The sequence below is a fragment of the Prinia subflava genome, chromosome 9 (assembly GCF_021018805.1).
Source record: "Prinia subflava isolate CZ2003 ecotype Zambia chromosome 9, Cam_Psub_1.2, whole genome shotgun sequence".
In the NCBI taxonomy this organism is placed as follows: Eukaryota; Metazoa; Chordata; class Aves; order Passeriformes; family Cisticolidae; genus Prinia; species Prinia subflava.
In genome coordinates this window covers 29,314,051-29,334,590 of record NC_086255.1, presented here as the reverse complement: position 1 = coordinate 29,334,590, position 20,540 = coordinate 29,314,051, and the positions used below count along the sequence as shown (strand labels likewise).

The 20,540-nt window shown below is 43.6% G+C and overlaps 1 protein-coding gene across 3 annotated transcripts in view; it reads right to left on the bottom strand.

The window, feature by feature from the left end:
* ARID5B (AT-rich interaction domain 5B) overlaps nucleotides 1-20,540 on the bottom strand; it is a 117,756-nt gene continuing 97,216 nt past the window's right edge. For all 3 annotated transcript variants that reach the window (XM_063406113.1, XM_063406112.1, XM_063406114.1), the window contains 2 exons: nucleotides 9,760-9,958; nucleotides 1-5,876 (listed from right to left, as the gene is read on the bottom strand). In XM_063406113.1, coding sequence (XP_063262183.1) covers nucleotides 3,726-5,876; nucleotides 9,760-9,958 — 2,350 coding nt within the window. In that variant the 3' untranslated portion in view covers nucleotides 1-3,725. The remainder of the gene's footprint in view (nucleotides 5,877-9,759; nucleotides 9,959-20,540) is intronic.

Sequence of the window (20,540 nt, the reverse complement as noted above, 5' to 3'; positions counted from 1 at the left end):
AACAGATAGTAACATTTTTTATTAAATATTACAGTGGATCAAAAAGTACAAAATATCTTTTGCCTGCTATGTGATTGGGAAACTATTGGCACATAATACAGTATCAAAAGCATTAATAAGTACAATTTGGAAAACATACAAAAATTGAGTGTTTATAGTTGGCTCAGCTTTATTTCTGGTAGTGTTTAAACTAATGCAAAGGTTACTCAATAACCTTTTAAATGGGAAACTATATAATATTACTGGGCCATTTTTTATATATACAAATCATCACCTTACAGAGCATATAGGCTACATAACTTGAATCACAAAAAGTATACAATATTTACAACAAAAGAAAGTTAAAAAAGTATAAACAGCTAGTAGATTATGCTGCCATTATTAGAACATATTTAAAACTGCGGGGCTGGGGGGAGAGGGGAGAAAGAGGAAGAGAACGAGCGAAATATCAACCACACATACAGCAAACAGCGCTCACGGCAGCGCTGCCAATGCCACCCGCCTCACAGCGGTGCGGGAAGTCCCACTGCTCATCAAAATCAGCACAAACACAGCACTGGACCAGATGTGACCTCACTGATCACTGCAAAGGAAGAGAGCAGGCAGTGGGAGCGAGGAACCCCCTCTCTGGAGGTGGCAGCCCCACGTCTCCCCGCATGGGGCAGAGCTGCTGGCAGAGGCAGCACAGCACTTGTGCCCTGCCTGAGCTCCAGCTGCTGCCAAGCCAACCTCTCTGCTGCTGGGACAAACTACTTCCCAGGCATGAACCCACTGGGCAAGCTCTTCACACCAGGCCAGCTCACAGCCACAACAGACCTGCCACAAACTTCTGGCCTGCTCCCACCCCGCCTGGCCAGGGGCACAGTCACACTGGGAATCAGGCCCTGCTTCCCACGTGCTTCATGAAGCCTGGCTCAGACCATGGCCAGAAGCTACACACGAGCTGTTTGCTGCTGGGCCTCTTCCTTTGGATCTCACAACCTTTAGCATCCCTAATGCATCCTGGACATAGTGCGTTTGAATTGCAACACTTCTTGGAACTGGCTCCTAGTAAATAGATTTATGACTCTATTGCCAATTAGATTCTGCAGTTTCCTTTACAAACCTACCAATAACAATGGTCTGATTGCACAAAGAAAGACTTGTGCAATTTCATTCAATAATAAGGCCCCTTGAACTCAAACAATGCAAACAAAGCCCCATTTAAGAAATTGAGAAAAAAAAAAGACTTTTCAGCCAATGAAGAATTCAATAGTCTGTTGAAAGATTTCCAAGATTTCTGTTGAAAGAGTTCCTAAACAAATAATGCATAGCTTCTCTTGGGGGTTTATGCCACCATTTCTTTTCCTCAGCCCTGATGTTTTGCCCAATATGAGCTTTCCCAGCCAGCAGTGGCCAGTCTCCTCATGGGGCAAGCTAGGAGCCTTCTTCCCTGTCCCCCAGCCCTGTGCTACCTCAGCATGGCTCCAAAAAGCCTATCAGCAAACTCAAACAGGACGTAACCAAAAGGGATGTTGGACACTTTGCGTAAACAAATGCACAACTCCAGAACACACGATTTAACTAAAACAAGGAGAAGCATTTGCTTTGCCAAACACACAACAAGCTTCTGTTTGCATTTGTTGTAGATTTTTATATTCCCTGCCCCCTTTTCCTCCACCCTCCTCCCCCCCATCCCCAAACCCCTGATTCTTACGTGATTCAGATCTAGTGCAACTTTTCTAGAGATGTCCTCCACACTGTGGCCTCTGCCTGGATGAGCCTGCGGTTCTCTTTCCTGTATGACTTGTGGAGCAGCAGGATACTCTGCACTGGCACATCTATGTTCCAAGTTCTACTAGTCTGTTTATCAATCAATTAAATATAGTTTTACCACAGGAATATAAAGTATTTAATTGAAGAAGCTGGATTTTTAACAGTAGACGAGTATATTATTCTGGTTTCCACCTTTGGATATTAAGTATGATACATTATATATTGTATTTGGCTTCATATCACGGGAAAATTTATTGACATGCCTAGCATGCAAAGTGTTTCTAAGTAGTTTGTTTTTTCTTTTCATATCAAGTACGCTGTCTTTGAACAGTAACTGAGATGGTTTGAACCACAACCAATTTTCACACTGTGTAAAGCCTCCAGTGACACTTCGCTTTATCAATGTCTGTGCTCAGCTGCGTAGTGGTGATGTCCTGCAAAGTGAATATACATCCACAGGGAAGCTCTTTCATCAGGAAAATCCAGCCTCTCCACACCTGGGCTTCCCCCCTGCAAAAGGATGCGCAGGGAGAGGCTGAGATCCCCATGGGAGTGTGGAAGGACCATCCCAACCACTGCACAGAACCCCTTACCCATTGTGAGGCACAGGAACAACCTGTAAGCCTCTGACTCAAATCCACACTGGCTCCTCCCACAAGTTCTGAAATTCTCAACATCCTCACAAGCCTCCAATCTGTTTTCTGCACTCCTTTGTCATTCAGCAGCTAGAGCCAGGGAGGTTTTGTTTTCTAGACCGTTTCGCTGGTGGGCAGGAGGGTTTCACAGCCTAGGTAAGATTAAGTACAACGCTCGACAAATTCACAGACCACGATACAGGAAAGCAAAGCTCGGTGGGAGGGGAGAAGCAGCACAGGAGCCATCGCAACAACAGAAGGGTGAGAGGTGCTCAGCACCTCACAGGGGTGGGCCCTGGGGAAAGGAACCTTGTTCGCATCCTTGCACCATAACATCACCTACAGTATGTTTATAACCATTAAGATTAATCTGAACCAGTTGCTTCAGTTTGTAAACAGTAAACGTTACAACAAAAACGAAACAGAAATGCTGCTCAAAAGTATAAAGAAACTGGAAAAATTACAAACACGTAATAAAAAAAAATTAGGACAGCCACAGCCTTTAAAAAAGTTGCAGATAAAATGATACTGTTTAATTTAAAAAAAAAACAAACCCAAAACAAAAAACCAAACATAAAGAGCACAGAATATACTGGACAAACGAAACTATATAAATTATTGTGACCAAATGTGACACTGGTAGTTTATGAAGTGGATATGTACAGTCAAATTAAACAGTGTTTACCATTCTGTTCTAATAGTGTTAAAATGAAAAAAATCTATTGCCGTTTTACTATACATTGCATTGATTGAATCTTTAAAAGTCAGGAAAAGTTACCCAAAAAAGCACATCCACTGATTGTACAGATTCTCGGCCCACTTCTTTCCAGGGTCATCTGAAGTCCTTGACTCATTTGCACCAATGCACAGCCTCTGGTCCTTGGCTCAGTGAAAGGCAAACGCAGCCCTCACCTGGGTTTCAGTGAGCTCAGGACTGGGCCTGCGTTTCCACGGCTCCCTTTGAACATCTGCTCTTACCATGTTCAAGTCCTTTCAGAAAACACATAGGCAAAATCCAAAAAAAAATCTTTTTTTTCTGTATTTTTGTTTCTCTCTCTTTTTTCTTTTTCCTTTTTTTTTTTTTTTTTTTTTTTTTTTGGTTTGGTTTTCTTTTTTGCAAGGGCAGGGATAAGGGGTGAGGGGGCTGATGTGGGAGCCAGAATTCAAGAAGCAGTCCCGTCTCCATCAAACTCCAAGACGCTCCTCTAGGCGGGATATGACTGCATCCTGGTTGACCAAAACACAGACCGCTAAATCTGCGAGACATCGTCACAGGGGGAGGAATGTCGCTGACTGAACTTTTCTCCTCAGACCATCTTTTGTAAGCGAGGGGGTTTACAGTTTTGTGCTGGGATGTACAGAGGATAGCTGGGAAGGTGGGAATGCAGCTTGAGGGTTTATAGCAGCTAAAGGATAAATGCTGTTATGCAAAAGGTCACCATAGGAACTTCCTACAGGTGTTGCTGCAGCTAAGTGTCTGTACAGTTGCTGGGAGTTTGCAGGGGACGTGAGGAATTGTCTCTGCACCATGAAGGAGTGAAGAGCCAAAGGCTGCATTAGTGGGGATAGCACGGTCTGATTTTTCAAGTACTGCAGGGGATGAGAATACCCGGGCGGGAGGCGGTTGTTCAGCCCCGTGCACAGGCTCCCTGGATACAAGCCTGGGAAGATGGGGCCTGACAGAGGAAATTTGTGGCTTTCCAGCATGCTGCCAGAATGGAGGCCATGCACTGACTTGCTACCTTCCCCCTCTTGGTCGGCAACCTTGTCTTTCGCCGAGGTCTCCTTTGGTAAGTGAATAGGAGAGACAGCTCGGATTTTTTTTTCAGAAATTACTTTGTCCAAATCCTCCAGGCTCCGTTTCAGGGGCCGGGCAGCCCCCACGTTTTGAGGGCTCGTTCTGCGGCTGACAATAGGATGCACCATCCCCTCCATCTTCCTCAGATTCTCCAGCCTCTGGGCCTGCTGCTTCCCAGACCTGTGGAGCAACTCGCTGTGTTTTTTTGGGGTTGTCAATGCCATAGGGAACACGCGGCAAGCTTTGGGGTTACAGTCTAGGCTCACCGCCTGGCTGCTTCCAGCCTGGAATGGGGAGATCCCTTTGCATTCTTGCTGGGCCGTGGATGAGTGAGGGAGACTGGAGCCTGGAACCTTTGCAGTCTGTTTGTGTATGCTCTTTGGAAGACTCAAATCTGTTGGCTGATCATCTGAAGAGGCCTCCACTGTTGCCTTTTTTTCTTGCTGATGCAAAGATGGGCGATAATTTAAATTTAGTTTTTCTTGGTGTTTGTGTTGAGTAAAAGTAGAAATATTTTCAGACTCTCTGAACATGTCCCGGGGGAGGTACTTTGATGTCTGTTCGTTATTAAGGTGGTGTTCTGTGTGCCTATAAAGGCTGTGCAGATGAGGTGATGAATAGAAATCTGCCAAGAAAGTGGGCACATGGGAGTGCTGCAGTGCCCTTTTCTCGCTCATTTTATCTTTGCAGTCCTGGATATCTGACTTCGGTAGGTATGACTCGGCAATAGAACTAAGGTGATGTTTTGAAAAATCACAGCGCTGAGGATCCGGTTTACTTAGCATGTCATGTTTAAAAACATCATTAATTGACTTCCTTTCTTCCTTGGTTTTAAAACTCTGTACATGTTGTATGACTGAGGGCCTATTAATTGCTACAGGATCAGAATTAGGGGCGTGGGAGCCTTGCGATACACCTGAGGACAGTTCATCTCTGCTGCTGAGTTTCTTTTTGCTGATCAAAGGTGGAGGAGAACCGTAAGGATAGTTACACGACAGCGTGGCCCCGCTGACCTGCGACAGCAGCTTCTTCTTTGCCAGGGGTGACATGATGCCTGGATTACCTTTTGAGTACAGCAGTGGTGTGTAACTGAAAGTGGAGTCATCGTTCATGGACCCGGGCAGCTCCTTTTCCTTAAACATGTCGAAGTTCTGCACCACCAGTACTTTGGGCGTTTGCTTTAGTGCATTGTGGATATCTTCGTTTCCCAGCTGGTCCACCTTCACCGTGCAGTTTGCGATGTAATCAGCCATCCCTGGCAGCTTCTCATCTTCCATGTCGCTCTGAGTGGGCAGATGGACTGGGAAAGTTGTGAAGGGCATTTCTGGAGGTTCACTTTCTAGACTGTCAGAAAAAGCTTTGTGTAGTCTTTGTTCAGGCTTTGTGTCTTCCAGGGCATCTGCTGGGGGGTTTAATCGTTTTGCGACAGGGCCATCCAGCACAGCATCTTCTTCTGCAGGCACGGATACACTGGAGAAAGAGGACGAGTGCTGAACCTCCTCCTTGGCCTTCTCACTGTTGGTGCTGTTCTCAGTCACGTCTGTCTTCTCCAGAGGCAGTGTCCGAGCCGTGTCTGGTAAAAGAGATGGAGGGACTTGCACGGGTTGTTTCATCTCTCCCACTGCAGGGTGTTCAGGGAAGTTCTTCTGGTCTGCTGGTTCTTGATCCTTCTCTTGTTCTGACGAAACCTAATGAAATGATACAACAGACAATAGTAAGAATGCAGTATGTCCTGGAAGTCTGTTGGTAAGGTTATGCACAGTACACTGTTGGCTACTTTTAGAGGACTTGCCAACCACCTTGCCTTGTGAAGGCTCTGACATCAGGTACTGGACTCAAACAAAGAGAAGTACCTCCTGGAAATATTAAAAAATACACCATGCCTGTTAGAGTCACAATAAAGCATTTCAAAACAGCAGATGTTTGTAACCTGATGAGAGGTACTGGTGGCTTGATCACATAGCTAAATGCTGACGTTATATACTCTTTTAACATTAATTAGGCAAATGCAGAAGAGCAGATTTCATGACACAAACAATAAGGCTATAGAAATTTCTCCTGCTAGCCAACTTCACCTAAGATAACCACACTATTTCTATGCTTTTCCTTGCCTAAAGTCTCCCCAGCACAGCTATCTTAAAATTCAGTGATCACACAGGAGATCATTCACACCCAGTTCTGCATTAAAGTGTGAAAATGATAGAAATGGCATACTAGAAATCCCTATTGTAGGCAGCAAATCACTGCCACAGCTTAACTAGGACACACATTTTTTTATTAACGGATTAAAATGAAGTTGTCAACATTCAGTAAGTGTGTGTGCCTGCTATTACAAACATGGCTTTTATACGTTCTCGTCAATGGGACCGTAGCTCGCTCTGCTCCCCCATTAATACAGCGTGTGTGCACAATTCACACTATTCATCCCATTATGTAGCTGGCTGAACTGTGACCCAGAGAGGTCACCAGAGCATCCCATCTGTGATCCAGCTGACTGACAGCCCTTTTCAAAACTGCTGTCACTCTCCTCTGACATGTCGTGGTAGAAGACAGTCATAAAACAGCAGCATTGTGTGAGTCCTTTATTGTTATTGTTTTCTTTCTTCCTTCATTGTAAAGATAAGACGCACAGAGAAAGTTATCACCCAAATGCTGCTTTATGGTCTGCTGCAGGAGCAGGGAATTGGAGATGGTCCTAATGAATCTAACCCTCAGAGATTTATTTCTTCACAGCTGCTTTTAAATATTCCTGTCTGTTTGGTTGGCCTATTAGTTACAGTGTCTGTTAGTCATCCTAACTTCTTCTTTTTAAACTCATAGCTGACTTTTGCAGCCAAATACCATCATTAGGTCCTTTACAAAGTACCATCGCTAGTCCCTTGAGCTTATAAAATTACAGGCAAATACCAGACAGATGAGCAAAGCAAGGAGGAGAAAAAAAAAGATAATCATACTTAATAACTGTACATTCTGCTCTTTGTTTCTGTTAAGCAATACTTTGATTGAAGTTTCAGCTATTGTGAGGAAATGTGCAGTCTAAGGCTAATAGCATTTTGTCTGGTGTCTTATTACACTGACAATGTCATTGTGATGGCAGGAAAACAGGGAAGAGCACAAAGGCAAACGCAATCCTAATAAATTAAAGTTATATTCTCTCCCTGCACACTTCTAATGGTGCATGAGTTGAACACGCAATTGAGACGACCACACATTTGTAACTGCATTATGCTTTTGCAGCTCACAGTTTCCAGACCACATGCAGAAATGGCTTAAGTGGTGGCTTGGTTGGGGACATGCCTACACATTTATGTGGTGGCCACAGGGCTCTCCCTCCGAGCAATACCTCATCGCTGCTGTGACTGGATGAGGGCCCAGGAACGGGGCTCCACTGCCAGGGCATGGCTGCGGGGCAAGAGACAAGCAACCCTCTGCCTGGCTCCAGCAGACCTGGATTTTGCTCCACCCAAAGGAGCTGGACGTCTCCTGCCTGCTGCCCCCGTTAAGTGCCACATCCTGGGCACGGAGCCCTCCATACAGCAAAGCACAGATGAGTTCTGGAGCCCTACACCCACCCAGGGGTGAAGCATCCACCCTGCACCCCTTCACTGAGCGGGCTTTGTGTGATCACCGACCCGTATGGTGACTGACATGGAGGTCAAGGTCCTTAATGGCCCACTCTGATCAAACAGGGGCAGGACATGTCTTCCACCCTAGTCAGGGAGGAGACATTAATTTTTCCATAAAAGGTACCATTTTACAATAGGGAACTACCACAATTGTACATTTTTATTGTCTCGTCTAGGCTCCCTACATTTCCGATAAGCGCAGCTTAGGAACTCTTCCTGCAAACCACACAAAAATAACTTCAGTTTAAACAGCAGGAAGTTTGAAATAGGGAACAACAAAAGCAAGGAAATTCAAAGTGAAGGCTGTTGCTCTGTTGCTGACTTGTTATGTTGGGCTTAGCAGCAGTGGTACAGATAGTGTGTAATGTGTCTTCCTGATCCAAGACCTCAATAAATAATCAGGGATGAAGGAATGACAAGGGAAGGGAGTACAAGCTTCCACTTCACTTCCCCTTGCTTTGGGCAAGTTGTCTTGCAGCCTTCCAGTGACTGAAGCACATTTGAGTGCAGTCTCCTCTCGATGTGGTGTTTTTTTTAACTTTACCCACACGGTACTCCCTCTACTTTAAAATTACAATGTAAGAAAAAAAAAAAAAGTCTTTCTGGGGATTGCTCTTAAATTAGGTATTAATGGTACTGTTATTTAAAACATAAATTCTTCTTTGGATGGGAGATTAAACTGTCCTTGTAAGCACAACTTAAAGAGGTAGTGGGACACGAAACCCAAATTTTTCTGTTCTCAAAACTGTGTACATGGAGTCTCAGAGGCATCTGTGTTTACAGGTCCTGCATTGTTTTTTAAAACAATGAGGAGGAGGATTGTTGATCGCTGACTCAATAAAATTTTCTAACAAACTCAGCAACAGGACTTCTGTACCTGCCAGACGCAGTGAAGTCAAAGGAGCAGCCACAGTCTGCTGGGCACGTGTTTCGACATTCTTTAAATACTTACTTTCACTGCAACGCCTTGAAGGCTGCTGTGATCTGGCAGACAGAGACAGGAAAAGCAACATGCTTTGCAGGGGTTGTGTGTGAGGAGCTCCTTCACAGGCAGTGCAAGCCGGGAACACGAGAGAGTGGGCAGATGTACAAAGGAAGGTGCTTAAGTAACACCAGAGCAAAAACCCCATTGATTTTTTATCACTTAACAACACTTGAAGGTTACCCTTATTTGCAGACAAATATGAGTTCTACCATCAATCTTACCCTGCGTGGAGAACATAAAATCTCCTCCACGGGGCTGTTCTATGCTTGCAGGTAATGTGGCTCTGTGTGGAAACTGGGGCCTGCCCGTGTGACATGGTAGGAACCTGTTGTGTCTGAATAGGAACCTCAGCTGAGAGCCATCTACTGCCTGGGAGAGGGAAGTCCATCTCAGGGCTTGGAAGGTGGTTCCCTCAAAATGTGACCTTTTAGTTCAAAAAGAAACTTAGTATAATATAATAAAAATCCTAGGGAGCAATATGTTTTCTCACAGTCATGCATACATCTGTGAGCACAGAAGGGCTGATCCAGAGGTTACCATTATAAAACTCAGCTGTGTCCAACTGTTACCACAGTATTATCAACAATATTAGAGGTTCCCGCAACCTATACTTAGATTAGGAAATAACTGTGGTAGCTGTGTGGTTTCCCTTTGGCAGCTGCAGATCTGTTAATGGTGACCACTGTATAATACAATGAGCAGCACTGGTGCTAGTCAGCTCCAGAGCTTGGTCCTGTGCCATCCCCGCTGTGCAGCACGGAGCAGAGCGGCTGCCATCCGCAGCCCAGGAAATCCCAGCACAGACCAGGACCACAACAGCTGAATTTCCATCGCTGAGCAAACTAAAAGGCCAACCGGTTGGAATTCTCCAATTTAAATTATATATTTTATCACTGGATTTCATGTGATTAAAGCTGTGCATTTTTAATTGAAAAACTGAAAAGCAGGGAAGCAACAGACCTCAGATGCATCTTGGGGTTTCTGTGAATTATCTTTTTCCTTCTTGCTCTTTTGGTTTTCATTTTTGATGCGTTTTGTTCCAGACACTTTTGTTTTCGCTTCACCCTCCTGGGAACTGTTATCCTGTTTTCGAGGTTTCACTGGAGGCAGTGGCTTATCTTCCTCTCCTTTAATAAATCTTTCATATGGCAGGATTAATCTAGGGGATTAAGGAACAAATAATTGATCAGGTTTTGCTGTTATAGAAAAGAAAAAATGTATCTACTATGAGCAGTTTACTTAATAAATCCATTTTCTTCCATGCCATAAAAGCAACAGTTTAAACTCTGTATCTATAAATCCAAGTAGAAGAAATCAATTTATTTGGCAAGATTATCACGCAGAATAAATTCAGTGGAGTTAGAGTTGGTGTGGATGAGTTGTCAGTAACTTCGCAGTGGTTTGTGTGGCTACACCAATTTGTACCAGATGAGAATATCAGCCATTATGTTTTAGAAAAAAAAAAACCCCACCATTTATTTTTATTTTCCCTCTCTGACTTTAACAGCATGCAGCAAACCCCAGGAAAACACCTACAAAGCCACAGCCAACTTGGTAACAGCTACACAACCTCCAGGTGCACAATCTCCACAAAGTGCATGAAATCACTTTAAAAACACAAGGAAGAAACACAAACAAAAAATACACCCCCCCCCAAAACCATCAAACACACTGAGTTTTAATGTCTCTGTTTTCTCTTTGCAATTCTTGATCTGAAAGGAAAAATAACTGATATAATTAAAAGGGATGGATTGCATTACAATCTCAGTTTCAACTTCAGTGATTAAAGTTTTTATAATGCATTTTAGTATGATTAATGACTCACTGTGGGATTAATATAAGACTCAGACTTTAAAAATTTGAACATTATTACAGAAAACATAATTTGTTAAAAAAAAAGGAAGACAAGTTGACTCTGTGAAGAAAATGTACTTTGCTTATAAACAACATAAATCTACTCAAATACCAGGAATCCTTAATTATCTTTAATCTAAGACTCCAAGGCAGAAACCTCTTTGGTTCAGATATTCGTTTGTTATCCTAGAATCAGTTTCTAAGCATGCAATTTTAATTTACATACTCAGATGTTCAAACACAGTTTGGGCTTAAGAGAGCAGAATTAGATTGCTCGTGATCATAATATTTTACATTTTAATACAATTCAACATAAATTATGTTAAAATATAAACCTAATTTATGTTATATTAGAAACAAAATTCATTAACTGAGCATGCTCTGACATGGTATGTGCAAAGAGGCGTGAATAATACTTTCTGGCCCTGGATTTGGCAGGGCTCCAGTAATGAAGCTAAGCAGAGCCCACAGGGAATATTCATCTTCAGATCCCATTACAAACTGAGTTTAAACATGTTACAGCTGCTAAAACTGGAAACTGCTCCCTCTATGCAAACTTAGCAAAATAATACGTAGTTGCCAAATACCTACTTCCCACTGTAATATTACAGGTAATGTTTATATAATAAAAAGCATAACTAAGCAGAAGAAGAAAAAAATAATCCTGTTCATACTTGAGGCTGCTACATTTCATTTGCAAAGCACAAATATTGGTGAAAACATCAAATTCCTCCCCGCGCTGCACAAAGCACTTTGGACTTCACTTAGAGGCAAGGTTGGGTTTCACATAGGGCAGCGCCGAGGCTGCTCTGCCATGTGTTAAGTATTTAAAGTCGCTTTTAATAAAAACACATTTTATTACAGTAATTGTTAGCACTGCGAGGGGAGTGTTTGACTTTGTTTTGTTTCCATGGGAACGCGTCGCCCATTAAAAATCTACATATTCCATCCGTAAAGGTTTCAGATGCTGTCCAGTGCCTCATGGGAGACAGAGATGCTCCCAGCCCCAGGAATGAGCCTTTCCCTGGAAGATGCTGAGTGATTAACCCAGTGGCTACGGCCGGGCCAAGAGCAAGGCCCGGGCCAACGTGATTAATCACCGCTCGCGTGCTCTCCGCTGAGCCTCGTAGGGTAACGCGGGACCCAAACTCCTCCTCCTCCTCCTGCCTCTGCACCTCACCAGAACTCATTAGCTTGGGTGCTAATTAGTAACCGTGGCTTAAATTTCCTTTTCTGATCTTAAGGGTTCACGTGGGAGTACAAGGTTTTCATTTTAGTTATTTTTCACTGAGCTCAGCAGTTGGCAGGCCGACAGCAGTAAAAATACATTTCACATAGCTGGTCAGTGGCCTGGAGCCAGTGGCAGGAAATCTGGAATTAAATGTTTCGTGTATCGGGGAGGCGGCATGACTAAGGTAAAACTGAGTCAAAACACAAGGATGGCTTGTTCTAGGATTTTCCCCTCCTCGTTTCAAAGGAGGGCCGACGGAGGTGGCGTTTGGGGGCGGCTGGCGAGGAGCCGGGCAGGAATGCGGGCTGCGAGACCCCAGGGAGCAGCACCGAGCCGAGCAACACCAGCAATTGCCTCTTCACGTAGAGATTTCCGTCGGTTGCAATTTTCCCTGAATGTTCTTTCAGTTATCCTGTCATGGTACAACACAATTACCCACAGGATATGATCTTATCATTTGATTATTAGAAGTTTTTATAGCGCAGGAGTAATAAAGCTAATACAGCTCTCTCAACATGTAAGCAGCCGGCTCACATGCCATGAAAGCAGCCGGCTTAGCCAATTTAAGGTCAATATTGCCCAACACCGGAAGAATGCGATCTGCTGTTAGCCAAATAGTTTAGCAGAATGTGACATGTCTGAAACCAGCAAAAGATTTTTTTTTTTTGGTCAAATATTTGCAGTGCAGGTAAGATTTAATCAATCTTTGCGCAAGGAGAGGTAAAGACAACGTCCAAAAAACTGGATCCAGATATCTCAAACGTATCGTGTGTTGGAAACAACAATCGTGTTTTCAGTCGCTTTGAACTGTGGCTGTACTTCCCGACAGGGGGGAAGTATAAAAGTATTCATAAAAAAAGGAAAAGAGGGGGAATATTTTGTGGTCTAAAGAATATTTACTTGTAAAGCCTGAGAGTAGACCAAATAAAAGGGTCTTTATCATGATCAAGATTCCAATATTAAGATTAATAAAATGTATTATTTATAAGTCAATTAACATAAATAGAATATGTAAGCACCAGTGTATTAAAAAAATCTTTCCACAGGCAGCAGATTTTTAGCAGCATGAGGTTTTTTTTTTTCCTGGAATAATACAAGAATAACATTTTCCAGCCAAGAGCAGAAACAGTAGGGGAGTCTTTGCTATCACAGGACTTCTTATTAAATTCAGTCACTGTGAAAAGCCAGTCTTTTTCCTTTATTTCTTTTTATTTTTTTAAAAATAAAGACAACTTTAAATCAATACAAGTTAGATTAACAAATCAGTACTATACTAATCCTGATTTATTACAATCGGCAATATTAAGTTTAATCACGTATAAACTGCTACTCAAAAAAAGATTTTCCTTTAGTAAGTCCTGAATTAAATAATGGTGCAGTGTACCGAGTTTTTAGATCTGCATCATCTGATATTATGAAAAATTCAATGTACTTCTCTGCAGCAGATGTCAGAGGTCAGCAAATCTATTACAGTAATGTAAGTAAGTTGGCTTTCTGCCAACCTTTTTTTAAAAAACACTGAAGCAGATAATTTTATATTTACAAAATATTTGAAAATCCTCCAGGGACTGAATCTCTTTCCCAACAAAAAGCAGAAACTTCACATTAGAGAAATGTATTTCACAGTATATCAAACATGTCTTCATCATTAGCATCTCATAAAAAGAAAAATACAAAGCCCTTAATCTTTATTAGTCAACATTTTTTTTCCCAGCTACAAAACAAATTCTCATCTGAGCCAGTAACCACTACATGTATTGATTATGCAGAATGAATGACTTTTTTGGCCTGACTCTGCTTCAGAGGACACATGAGAGCACATCTATTTATAGGCATGATTAAAAAAATAGTTACAACAATGCAAAGGATCTGACCAGCCCAGAAAGAGGAAGGAAATTAAATGTTAAGGCTGCCAGTTTCCTCTTTAATTCTCCCTACTGTGTATGGATATGACAGGGCTCTGTGGAGGAACCATATGCCCAGGACACACAGGGTGATGGAGGGAAGGAGGCAACTCAGCACAACCCCTACAATATTTTATCGCTGTTTTAGTGTTTATTTTTGTTTTCTTTCTGGCAGAATAAAACATTTCAGCATGTCTCCCATTGACATCATTGTACTTTCTCCAGGGAGCCAAGCCCAACACAAAATAAGATGCACTGGAGCCCCTAAGCCAGAAGAATGATCTTGGAAGGCCTCAAAATACCAAAGTCCACTCCTTGGGAGATGTTGCCCCATTCACATGCTTGGCCAGGTTAAGGAGGTTAATTGCAACAGAAATGGAAAATCATTTAAATTTACTCCACCAAGTGAATACAGCAACCAGTTAACCCATGGAACTCACTGCCAATGGATATCTTGGGGCCAAGGGATTAGTGAGATTATGCAAGGATTAGATGCTAATGTAAATCATGAGAACATTAAGCTGTTAGAGCTTCAAAAATGCTGAAAAGGGACAGGCAATAGGTCTCTTTAGTGGTAGGAATTTGGAAAACGATTTCCTCCTGAGCACATGAGGCCATGGTGGCTCCAACTCCTTCCTCTGCAGGCACTACTGGAGCTGGGGGGCAGGACAGGGGGTTCTTTCAGTCCAGGAGGGCACCCATGTGCTCCAGGATGTCCTCATGGCAGCCTGCAGAGCTGCCCGCAGCCCCTGCAGCCAGAGGGTCTGAGTGCAGGGCTGGGACAGCCCCTGTACTGAAAACGGGCCCCTATCAGTGACCTTGGTGAGAGAAACCTGATTCTTTTCCCCTAGAAAGTCAGTGGCAAAACATTCAGCTGTTCCAAGGGACCAGCAGGAATGCCTGAGCTCTGATCCCAAGACAAGTCTTGTCTTTTTTACCCTGTTGCTTTTCAAAAGGACAAATCTTAAGAGCACTGGTCCAGAGTCTGCAAGGGAAACAACAAGGAAAACCTTGTACAACACTCAGTCAGTGGGGATAGCCAGGTGCAGGAGGCAGCTCTCCCGGGCACCAGCGACACATTCCCAGCAAAGAGGGGAGAGGAATAACCCAAACTTTAAGGTCTCAGTTTGTTTTCCAAAATGGGAATATAAAATACATGGAGGAAATGAAGCAGTGTGTTCCTGAAGTCTGATTTCCCTGGATTGCATTGTACAATGCAGGGGTTATGAAAGCAAGCCTCACGTGCTTTTGTGCAGAACACAATAGCAATGGCTTTATTTGCATTTGTCTGAAGTACAAAACTGGCACATATTTTATCAGCAAAGACAAAATATGCTGGAGTTCAATTTTCTTACCAAAGAACTTTCCTTCCTTAAAGAAATGGCTCTTTCATCCTTTCAACAACAACTTTCCTCACAGCCCACTGGGAGTGCTGGTGGGTAATGAGAATGGCTTACTGCTGAAAGGTGGGAACAGCACTGCTCTAAGAGAATTCAAAGACACTTCGTTTTAAGTAAACTGGAAATTAGTGACATTACAAACACAGCTGTTGATTTAGCTGCACAGCCCAGCAAGGCAAGCTCAGGCACTCCTGATCCTAGGGCTCAGCAGGGGGAGATGAACAACTCCAGTCTTTTGCCTTTGGTGCAGATTTACTGCATGGAAAACAGTCAAAGGAAGGGTAGTGGGCACAGAGCAACTTCTCCAGATCACTCTACCAAAACCACTACAAGATTCTGTTTTGGCCATAGTCACAGTTTCTGCATCTAAAGGCAGACAAGCATTTGTTTGGTGGATCCATGGAGTCTCTGCAATGCTTGGTCTCTGTGGTCATAACAAGCTTACAGATTCCATTTTGCATTGTCTGTGGGGTGCGGGTCTCCTGGCAGGACTCCAAAATCCTGCTGACCCTCCCTGGGAGCTCTGAGTTGTATCTATATTGCAGAAAGCCGAACAAACTGAGGGCATTCTCTTTCACGTTAACAAAATCCTGGAGTACAAGGTGGAGATTCCCCACATCGCTGGGCAGTCTGAGGGAAAAGGTCTCACTCATTGGTGCTGTTCCTGCAGAGGAGAACGGCACACTGCCCACTGTGCAGCACCCTCCTGGGGCAACCCAGCTCCCAGTGAGGAAAAGGGGCTTGGTCCCCTTGCGCTGAGTCTGTCCCTACTCCTGGATGTCAAGAAACAAGATTGCCATGTGTGACACTGACTGACTCCAAGCACTGAGCTGGAGTGCTGCACCCCAAAGCCCTGGGCACTGCAGGGCCTCAGCACCCACTGAGCCCCAAGGCAGAGGTGCGTGGTGGGCACGCCTGGCAAGGGCCTCTCTGCTCGGGTGACAACGCACCCAGGAGCACTGGGCAGCACACAGCATGCCCCAGTTCTGCTGGGACAAACTCCAGTGTGAAAGGAAGGATGTAGGTGGGAAAAGAATTCCACACAGGAGAGAGATCATCTCCTTGCAGGCACTTAAAGGCACTGCCCGACTGTCCAGCACTTTGCACTCAAGGACTCCCACTGACTCTACTGCTGGCCAGTCAGTTGCTGAGGCTGAAACTCCAGAAATTTATAAAAAAATGCACGTACTCAGATGTTTTGAAAGGACAGCCAGGGATCTGTTTTAATGGTAAACAATTACATTCCTCTGTTATCTGATACTTTTTAAATTTTGGGGAGGGGGGAAGCTTTCTGAATTTTCAATAGTTCCTTTGTTAAAGCATCTGTTACTCACATAATTGAAAAGATGTTTGTTCAGTGGTGTGCTTGAGAGTACAGTTATTTAATCTTAATGATAAAGCCCTGAGGGCAGAAAATCATAAGTAGAAACCTCTTGTTATTTATCAAAAAGAAAAAAAACACCCAACCAAAAACCTAGGAAAATAAAGAGAGAACTGAGACACCTCATCTATCTTCAGGCTTAAATTTGTGCTTGATGGAAAACTATGGAGACAATTTGCAACTTGCAAAGTTTTCTGGGAGTCTGAGACCAGCTGAAGTGTGAGAGGGGCCGGGAAGTGAGGTGAAGACAAAAATAAAACAAGGAGAAAAAACTGTTGCTTGGCAAGGGGTTTTTTTTAGGTCAAACAAAGAGCCAGTTGTAGTTTACAGCATGACATAACATTTGATTAATTTTTGCCTGGGGATGTTTTCACACTTAACAGTGTAAATCAAAACCTTCTATTAATTACAATGTGTATAAAAAGATAACCATAAGCAATTTCATGCAGATGCCATACTAGCCTCCTACTTTTTGTTCCCTCTAACGACTGGCTGTTATTTCCTGCAGAATTCCACTGAAATGCTTATACGTTATGAAAGTTATCCAAACGCTTTAGAAAACCAAACAGCATTTGCATGGAACACAGGGCTCCCCTGCATATTGAATTACTGCACAATATCCTCAGGGTAGGCAGACTTTATGGCTGTTAAAGGGAAACCGTATAAGGGACCTATTTTGACCTGCCTTGTGTTTCTGATCATACATAATTTTTCTGTCAGAGATTTAGAAAGAAAGATGGCAGAATGGGCTCTGAACTGTACAGGACACTGCATCTCCTGAAGCTTAGTCCCGTGGTAGATGTGCAGGGTTCTCTGCAAGTGCCCAGGGGCCACACTCACAGCCAGAATAAAACCCTGTGCAGGTCAGTGTCCGAAGTGTGGGCACAGCCACCCGGCCCCTGTGAAGAACTACATCTCACCTACCTGCTCCTCCTCAATTTCCAGGTGGCTGTGTCTCTGCAGAACACTGTCCCACTCAGCTGCCTGAACCTGTGAGAGTCCAAGGCTGAATAAATCCCTGTCCAGCTGTATCTGACCGCGACAGACTGGTTTCCTAAATGCTGTAACTTGTGAGGGCCAGCACAGGAGACATGCTGCTGAAGAGCAGGACCTGGCCCATGGGCTTCTCTGGGTCCACCCTTGCTGGACACCCCAAGGAAGCCCAGCTCCCTCAGCACTCAAAGAGGCCAGGAAGCTCCTGGTCTATGGTACCATCCAGCTGCCTGCCATGAAGCCTCTGTCTGTCCACCAGAGAGGCCAAGGAGAGCTACTGCATGCCACTGCACACCACAATTCCCCAGCCCATGTGTGTTTGTGTGCAACTCGTGCACAGGACTTGGAGGAAACCAAGATGAATCACAGCCAGACTTGGAGACAGAAAAAAGCCCCAACAGGTAATTACTAGTATTTCTCTTTTGTTCAATGTATTTTATTGGGAACTTTTTATACCTTGCCAACCAGCAGCTTGGGTTTTTCGGTTTCGTTGGTTTTTTTTTTGGGGGGGGGAGGGAGGGGAGGGGGAGCAGTGGTGTAATATTTACAAAAAATCCCTAACAACAGTGTCACCAGCACTGCAGAAACACAGCCTACTGCTCATGCCAGAAAGTTAAAGCTGTTGATCATGTGTTCTGTGTAAAAGCGAAAAGAAACCTCAAACCCTGCATGTGAAAACCACATCTGCATTATTAGGGGAAGGCAGCATGGAGCAGAGTGCTTCGCAGAAAAGCAGCCGTTTCTGAGGGTTTCTCGATAAGGGAGAGACGTAGGGTTCTGACAAGGGAACGGCGTAGGCTGAATCAGCTCACACCAACCACACATGCCTCTGGCTTTCTGTGATCGTGAAAGGCATTAGAGGAACACAGATGAAGAAAGTAACGACCAAAACAACAACACCTTAGAAGCTCTGTATGGTCCAAGTGGTGCACAGAGCAACAGTCCCATGATGGGAAAGCATTAATGCTTTTTATATTGGTAATCATCTGTAACATGAGCAATTAAGTGCAGTACTAATGGACTATAGCCAAGAGCCTGGTACTAATATTAAAAACTGACAGAGATGAATAGGTTTGGAAGGAAAACTAGGCTGACAAAGACATTTTTATGAAGTGCTTGGGCCTATTTGGAATAACCCAATCAGAGGCAGGTCCAGACCAGCCATGCCTACAGTGACAATGACGCATTTATTGGCATTATATGATGCCTGCTATGCTTTAAATAAAAACATCCATTCCTTCTACTCAGAAACCTGCACTTTCATTATTATACTCATTAATAAAACAGAAGTTGTCTAACTAATATACAAACAACACTTACTGAAACACTGGCAGCCTTGCCTTATTTTAAAATGAAAACAGTTACTGGAAACACGAACTGTATTAATGATAAATGAATCAGTTGAAAATGCACACAAACCCTTTCTTTCCCTTTTACCAGAGGAACAAAGAAAACACTGCCCCAACTGAAGCACTCTCCCTACCTATAGCACAGCAGCAGCTACCACCACAAGCCCTGCTCCAAACAGCGGGGTGCAGAGCAATACATTCACCAAAGCCCTTAAACCTGGCTTTGTTCCAGCCTTTGCCATCCACTGTACCATGATCCTGCAGCCACACGGTAGCTTTGCAGAGGTTATAAACACCTTCAGAGAAAGCAGTATTTCTTCACTGGATTCAGTAGACAGAGAGAGAATTTTGCCCTCTCCAATGCTTGTATTTTGTGTTTGGGTTTTTTCGTTGTTGGTTGTTGTTAATGGGGTGTTTTTCCTCTTTCTCTGTCTGGCCGTTGAAATTGTGTGTAAAGCTCCACTTTGCAAAGGGGAACAGGAGAGGGCAGGAAGGAGGAATGGCAATGCCTGAATTGGGACTCATTACAATTCCACTCCTCAGCGTCCTAAGGATGTCACTGAAAGGTGGCTGCCACCTCAACAGCCTTGATATGCTAAAGCTGATGTGAACAGCCTGTAGCTTCTCCTGGGAGAGAGCTGGTTAACAAAATATGGGTGCCCTTGAGATTCACTTGTGGACATGAATGGCAAGGCTAAGTCAAACAGCAGCAGGGCCAGTGATGTCAGGAACTGCCTGTTCTGCCTCCAGTAAGCAAGGGAAGGCCAGTGGGATTCAGAAAGGAAAAATCAGGAGATTCACTCAGCATTTGCTTTCCAATTTAATTCAATTTCCAGTTTAGCTGCTAAAGCTGTATACAGTTTTAAGTTCGAAAATGTATGTGTGTCCTGAATCATGAGTGTGTGTACTCCTGCACTGCAGTTCTAGTTTTAGATTAAATGTCATCTGAGCACTTTGCCTATAAATGAGCATTACATTTACAGGTGCTGTAGTTAGAATTACCAGCTGAAACAAACCATGACAATTTCATTTACTTTTTTTCAAGTCTGAGGTTTAATACAGCCTTCCTGTGGTGGAAAAAAGGCATCTAACACTAGAAAAGTCAAGACTGGATGAGTTATTCAGGTTTTTTGTATATGTGTTTTGGTTTTTCAGACCAGATTAAGTGAAGAACATTTTAGTTAAGGTCAGGGCTAACCTAAAAGTCCTGCGAGATTTTTTCTCCAAACGCCATCTTTTGACAGCCTGCCAGGGCTGTGGAAAATTAGGTGCTGCCTCATATCAGACTTAATCCAGAACTACATGATAGACTGGCATCCATGAACTCAGATTTGAGTTCTTGAGTGTATTAAGACCAATCTAACCATAAACTAGAAGACTCTTTCCTCTGAACCAGGCCAAGTCAAGCAGAACTGCTTTTGGTAGCCTGGAAAGACTTTTCAATCTGGAAGGCATCAGGAGTCTGCTCAGGTTTTCCAGTGAGCACAATGGGTTTTGTGGCACCTCAGAGCATACCCAAATAACTGCTGAGTCAGTCACACACAAGTCTCTATGCATGGGAGTGCAATGCAAGGCTTTTGCATATAAAAAAACCCAGAACCACCAGCATTAAACATTGTCGGGAAAACA